This window comes from Protopterus annectens, chromosome 8.part0 (genome assembly GCF_019279795.1).
Source record: "Protopterus annectens isolate FY-2018-M chromosome 8.part0, PAN1.0, whole genome shotgun sequence".
Classification (NCBI taxonomy): domain Eukaryota; kingdom Metazoa; phylum Chordata; order Ceratodontiformes; family Protopteridae; genus Protopterus; species Protopterus annectens.
In genome coordinates, this window is record NC_056741.1 from 1,643,354,063 (window position 1) to 1,643,361,407 (window position 7,345).

A 7,345-nucleotide genomic window follows, 5' to 3' on the forward strand; every position below is an offset into this window, starting at 1 on the left:
TGAGGGGTATACTTCCGGTGTTGAACATTGTGCTCCCATGTTCGTGATGATGAGATCAAGTATGTTTTCTCCTCTTGTGGGGATGGTGACTAGTTGTTCCATGGCATTTGAGTTTATGAATTCCAGGAACTTTTGGGCTAGGGTGTTTGGGCTTGAGTAGTGTTCCCAGTCTATATTAGGGTAATTGAAGTCACCTAGTATGATGGTGTTTGGTGATACATTTATCCCCTCTAGTGTTTTCAGGAAGGCCATGTGAGGTTCCTGAGTTTGTGAGGGTGGCCTGTAACATGCTACAGTTTGCAGAGCAGTCTTGCCTGTGGTTAATTGCACCTGGATGGTCTCCGATGCATCGTGCATTGCCACCAGTCTTGAGGTGTGGGTGTCCTTGATGAATATGGATACCCCCCCTCCTTTCTTGGTATTGTCCGGATTTTGGGGCCGGAACGCATGATAAGAGGTAAAACCTGATAGTGCTGGGGTGCTCTCAGGAGCCTTGAACCAGGTTTCTGTCACTGCACAGACATCGATGTTCTCCATACTGAGAAGGGCCTCGTGTGCGTGCATTTTGAGATTGAGACTTCTGGCATTGAGCAGCATTACCCTTAGTTTTTTTCCTTTTTTGTGTTCTAGGGTGGTAGGTTTAGAATTTGAGCCTTGCCTAAAAAAGGCACTATGGGGGTGGCAAGAGCCTTTGCCAATATCCAGAATCCCAGGGTGACAGGTGCAAGCCGTCCCTTAGAAGCAGCGTGGCTTGTCCAGCATGTCATCCCAGGCAGACAGACATTGGATCCCCTTTGAATGACACCAGAGTTTAAGCCAATTGTTAAAGCTGATCATCTTATCTCTGTATTGTGGCATCATTCTTGGTGAAGGTAGGATACTGCTCAAGGTCAGGGTCATACCTGCCTGGGCTACATAATCAGAGAGCTCCTCAATGTCTCTTTTCATGTAGTCCAAGGAGGTACGTCTCAGGTTGTTTACACCAGCGTGGACAATGACTGAGTCGTATTTGTACCTGCTGTTGAGTGACCTGAGTGCTTGCGTTATGTGGCGGATTCTAGCGCCCGACAGGCAGCTTACTGTGACCTTCTCCTTACTCAGTCTGCTGAGCGGGACGTCAGTGTGTCTGACTATGGAGTCACCAATGACTAGTGTGTCTGGCATTGTGTTTGGCCTTAAGGGCTGTGACTGTTTGACACTCTGACTGTGAGGTCTATGTGTTGCAGGTGTGTTCTGAGGTGGTGGTTGTTTGGGTGTCTGCTTTGGTGGCCTCTGCTGTTTTGGTAGATTTTTGATCAGAGCCGCCGAGTATGTCTTTGTGTGTTTATGTGTATGATTTGAGGTTGTGATGGTACTATGTGAGACTGGGTCTATAGTGTGTGTGGTAACCTTCTCCTCCTGACTGGTCTTGCCAGTCCTATGTTGAGAGAGCTCAGCCTCCAGTTTGGCCGCATAGTTGCATCTCTCGCATGTATTTGTGTTTTGTGGGAGGAGGAGAGGGTTGTCTGTGTACATGAGGCAATTGTAACATTGCCTCAATATTCCCAGGTTCACCAGCTGAGCAGGAGAGGACACTAGCAACTGATCCCTCGACATGCTAGAAGGACTAGACAAGAGATTCCGGGGGACGTGGGTGACCGAGAAATGGGGGTTTGCCTTTTTGGGGTGCTATCTATAAGAGTGCCGTATCAAGGTAATAAGTACTATAGGAGCAAGTGCTAGGTTTAACAGATAGAGAAAAGTCTACTTGGAGTCAAGTAGAGATGATCTTTTTAGGTATTAGAGAAAGTGCTAGTAACAGGGATGCTTAAAGGTAAGATTGAAAAGAATGCACTCTGCAGTGTGCACTAGAGAAGTTAGATATGAAAGTAGGTAACTTGAGTTTTACCTGTTTAAAAGTTAAGGTTTAGTGGAGAGTTACTATTTTTAAAACAGCAAGATGGACTGAAAGGGGTGGTTACTTTTGTATTTTGGTACTATGAAATACTGTAGGATGGCCAATAAATTTAAATAATTGAAGGGGTGGGATTTCAAAAGTGATGGTTTTGTGATTACTCACATAAGCCAGTGAAAGTAGAGAGAAATGAGATATATGGTCAGATTAACATAAGAGGCGGCAACTAGAAAGACAGTGGTATTTAACAAGACAACTTAAATGGGTGGGAGGGAGGGAGGGAAAAATTCTGCCTGACTCAGAACAGAGAGAGCTGTGGTCTCTTTTGAAGTTTTAATATGCTGTTAAAACAGAATGCAAGCAAAACACAAGGTAAAGAAAACAAACTACAGTATTCAAAATATAGAAAGGCAATACAGAAATACAAAAAATAACAGCAAACTAACCTTTCCTTCACAGCAAAGTGTAGCAGAGTCTGGATGAGCCTTTCTGGTAAAGTAAAAAAAAAAAAAAAGGATCACTGCTACACCCCTGTCATGTCATCCCTAAGCTTGTGGGTGTTAGGGTTTTGATACCCTTCAGACACCACTTTTCAGAAGATGTAGTTATTGTTCTACAAGAAGCAAGGAGACAAATCCCTCAAAAATCCTACATAGCCAAATGGTAGAGAATTTCTTAATGTTGCCATAGAAATAAATAACCAGGGCCTCAACAAAACTAATCTATTTGTGTGAGATCAATGATGCAGGTCTGACTTAATCCAGCAAAGCCCCACTGACTGCCTTCTCTGCCTGATGTCCCTGAAACTACCTGTTATGTCCAGACCTGAGATCAAACAATTTCTTAGAGGGGTCTGCATCTTAGACCACCAAAGAGGCCTGTATCCACTCCTGGGATCTCAGTTTCATGCTGGAAAAGCTCATTCTACCTCCTCCTGAACCAGCAGCCTCAGCAAATCTCAAACTGTGCTTCTGGATAACTTCTGCTTCTGGCTCACTTCTGCTAGGGGAGTCTCAGAGCTACAGGCATTCATGGCCATTCCTCCCTTCCTTATTTTTCACAAGGACATGGTGATCCTGAGGGATAACCCCTCTTTCATGCCAAAAGTAATGAATGAGCTATCTCTCAACCATGCCATCAATCTGAATGCTTTCTACCCTAAACCACAGAATAAGGGGAAAGACTCTTAAACTCTCTAAATGTTCACAGGTTGATGAGGCTGCATTTGGACAAGACCAGATCTATTTGTATTTCAGATAAATTGTTTGTCTTGCTCATTGACACAAAACTGGGACAACCAGTGTTTAAACAAACCACTGCAAGCTGGATCTCTAAGTCCATCTCCTTTTGTTATTCTCTTCATGGCAAGTTCTTGCCATTATGCCCACAAGCTCATTCTGTCAGAACAGGCACACCCACCAGGGCCTTCTACAAAGGGGTTGATGCCAGGGCTTTATTGGAAGCTGCCACCTGGTTATCTGTACATGGGTCTGTGTTCAGCCATCGAATGTAACTTCCACGAACCCTATCAATCGAACATTCATTCAGTGAATGTTCATTTCATTGATGGGGAAAGTAACTAGTTGGTCACCACTTCCCATGTGCCCCACTGCAGTATTTCATTTGATGGCTGAACATAGACCCTCTGTACACCCCTTCATTAAATATTACAGGATCAGTGGCTTTTCAAGGTGCAGGGCTGCTTTCAGTTAGGTCAGTCCTATCTGGCCTAATGGGCAGTTCTTCTTTCATCAAGCCAGCCCCGATTGTGTTCCTTTCATCCATGGAAATACCCATTCATTTGGAATACTGCAACAGTGATTTCAGTCAGGACATAGTACACTTATGTAAGAATGTACCACAGCAGTTGATGTCCTACTGATCACTGTTGCAGTATTCCACCCCCCCCCCCTGATTTTGTTACCATCTCTCTCTCTCTCTCTTCCCCCTTTCTGCTCTGTAGGTGGAATTCTAGGACTAAGGGACTACCATTTCCTTCTTTGGCCCATCTAGCTGACTGTTCACACTGTCAGAAGTCTTTAGGGTGCTGGCTTGGAGATGGTCTGCGGATGTACACTCGTACGTCACCTATGTACTCCTACATTTACAAGCTGTGATGGCACATCAAACACAACCCAGGGAAGGTTGAACTTTGGTAGCCTAGCCAGACATCAGCAGTGAATAACCCTTGTTTGGAATACTGCAACACTGATCAGTAATATATCTACAGCTATGGTAAGTTCTTGCACAACTGTACTGTACTTTGTGGAGGATTTTATTTGTTCAGATATTTCCAGACACTAAAAATAGTGATGATTGTGTCAGAATTGCTTAGTAAACTGTTATGAAAAATTAGTTTTTTTTTTTTTAACATCAAGGATATGATACAGGTGTCTTGTACAAATTGTCCGCTTGATAGCCAAGTATAATGTACCAACATTCAGAGTTCAGTCTAAAATGAACTGGTAAAAGAAATGAGGCAAGTTAATACATCAGCTAAGTATTTAATAAAACATTGAAGAAAGTGTGAGATTTATGCACATAGAGGTGACAAAGCTGAGATAATTTTGTTGAAATAAAGAATTTATATAAAATAAAAAAAAAAAAAAAAAAAAAAGATAATTTTGTTGAAGAAAATTTCAGTCTTCAGTGGAACCAGTACAACAGAAGTAGGCTTCTCAAAATGTGTACTTCAACAATGTGCTTTTTTTTTTTGCAGTTGGGAGGCAGTACTTTTCAAACCCACCATGCAAATGGCTGTACACTAATTTTAACACATCTTGGGGGTGTCAGCATCTCTGTTCTGGAAAGGATAGTTCCCCTGTTGCAGCCATGTGGCTAGTCTAAGGATCCAATGACAGCACTACAGGGCTGCAGTAACTCAGCAACCTGAAGCTGTTTACATGAGTCTGCAAACATGGTTACCTTGTTTTCCCAACTGAGTAAAGGAGGTTTCATTCAAAAATTTAGATTGTGAAGTTCCATTTGTATATCACAGAAGCATAAGGAAGTGTTTCAGATATTTACAATGGGGAAAAAAGTTGTAGTAATAGAGTAGGATGACTGACTCAAGTAGCCATACCTGTGTAAGAAGTGGATGGGGTGAATCCAAGTGGAGATAATCTGCATCTATCTTGTAATATATCAGGAAATGAGAGGTTCAAGCCAACAGAATGGGTAAAGGTGTAGAAGGTTTCTAGTATAAGAGATCGAAAAGATGATGGGTAAGGTAAAGAGGAAGGAAGTAGAACAATTATTGGAAGTTAAAAGTTCCATGAGTTAGAAACCTCTGGGTGGAGTGTTGCAGTAGGTTTATTTGTTAACCTGCTATACGCACATGCCTGTTAACAGGCTTGACTGAGGAACACTGGCTTATTTGCTCAGCTGCACAATGAGAAGATGGACACTGAAGGAATCAAACCCTGCACTTCCAGATGAAGCTTGCTGTTGGTTCACAGCCTTAATCCCCTGAGCTACATTGGCAAACCAATGATATAGCAGAAACAGTAGTGCTGGCATAAAGTTTCATGTGGCATTGAATTCTGTATGCTGCACATTTACTTTATTGTGTACATATAGTGTAGATCAGCCTATTATCAAAAATGAAGAGCAGTGTTACTAAAACGGTGAAGCAGATGTAGAGCCTCCAGCAAGAACAGCGGTTTGTGGAATCTGTGATGAAGACGTGCATCATCATCATCAGGTAGCAACTGAAATAAGGAAAGTTTAGAATGGCAGGTGGGAGAAAAGAATATAAGAGGGAGAATTCAAAATTTACTTGAGGAAATGCTTTTTTTCAGATAAGATAGCAGTCTTGGAATTTATTGCCAGAGGGGGGTGGTAGACTATAGGTTAGTACAGGGGTTTTGGGAGTAAAATAAACAGATGCAAGTTAAGTAGAGTTGGGACAAGGAAGGTAAAAGGTAGCTGTAGAGGCAAGCTGCAGGCCTTATTTGAAATGAATAGCCACAGATCATTTTTCAGCACCTTTATATGTGAAAAGATGCACTGCAGAACAAAGATGGCCTTTTTGTAGGAGGCTTGTGGGAAAAGAGACAGTTTATTTAGTAATATATCACTTCTCCATTAGGTCAGATAACTGTCGGTGATGTAAAATAATGTAAACTATAAGTATGTTGTATTCTTACAGTATCTGCAGTTTAAATTAGCAGAAATGGCGACAAAGCTGGTGGCGTCTCGTCTACTAATCCGTAGCGCTGCTGTTGCACTCCAGCAGGGTCGAGAAGATGCGGTGGCTTTGTGCTCCATGGCCAAGCTCTTTGCTACAGATGAATGTTTTGCGGTAAGTCCTGCTTTCTTCATATCCCATGGAGCAATTTTTATAAGAACACGTTTCTGTATCAGTAAATAGTATAGTGTTGCAAAATGGGTTTCCTTCAGTCCAGGCTTGGGTCATCTGATTTTTGTCATCCGTGATAAAACCTAAAGTTAGACTTGATCCAGCAGCACTGTTATAGTTATCATTTGCCCTTAATGCTGCTACTTTAAGAAATTTTTTCCAGCATGCAGTATGGCGAGTCAGATTATTCACAAGCTTGGGCTTTTAGGGGGGGGGGGGGTGAAAAAGAAGCGCAGTGGAATGCATACTTCTGATGGGGATGCAGATATAATTTATGTTGCAGTCTTCCTCTTACTGCTACTTGTTGGTACTAATTTTAAAGCTGCACTTTTAGAAAGGTAGAAAGGATGAAATGAAATATTGACATATTCTTAATGTTTGCACAGGCCCATAGTAGCCCTTTTAAGGGAGATGAGGCTGAGGGGAGATATGTGGTAAAAAGATAATGCCAGGCAGTCTTCATTAGAGCCCACACAGTTGTTTGAGTACTTTGTTCTGTAGCGCTCGACTCCAGAACAGCCTTGCTTTACTGTAATAGGTCTGCCATATATAGATAACACACAGAGAGTAAACTAGTAAGTTCTGTGGAATGGAGTTATGGCATTGAGTTACTGGCTGTAAAAAAATAAGTAAAATAATAGAGCAGAGATTTTGTTTATGGGTTGTATGTTTTCGTATAGCAACCAAGGTGGATTATTGGACTATTTTAGTCCTCTTTATTGGTGCCATTCTATTTCTCACATTGATGCTATCATATGTTTGAAGATGTGTTGTACTGTACTTAACTCAATCAAGCCTGTAACGCCATTTTTGTAAATGTCCATTTCACACTCACACCTCCTTATGGCATCCAGAACTTTTTTAGGCCTGGCTTCCTTAACCAAGTGACTTATCAGCTAATAAAAGACAGTCGTAGAAAGTGCAAAGAGTTATTAAAAATAACACTAAGGTTGTTCATTTAGGATATGTCGCAGTAGAGACATTAATCAGTTTATCACTTCATGTTTTCTTAACTGAGAGCCCTGTATGTTATTGAGGAGTATGTTGCGAAAAGCCATGGTGGGAAACAGGAAAGCTTTTCCCTGTATTGA

At 41.8% G+C, this 7,345-nt stretch overlaps 1 protein-coding gene across 2 annotated transcripts in view; it reads left to right on the forward strand.

Annotated features, from left to right (window-relative positions):
* ACAD8 (acyl-CoA dehydrogenase family member 8) overlaps positions 1-7,345 on the forward strand; it is a 599,439-nt gene that overhangs the window by 433,594 nt on the left and 158,500 nt on the right. For both annotated transcript variants that reach the window (XM_044081167.1, XM_044081168.1), the window contains exon 9: positions 6,045-6,197. In XM_044081167.1, coding sequence (XP_043937102.1) covers positions 6,045-6,197 — 153 coding nt within the window. The remainder of the gene's footprint in view (positions 1-6,044; positions 6,198-7,345) is intronic.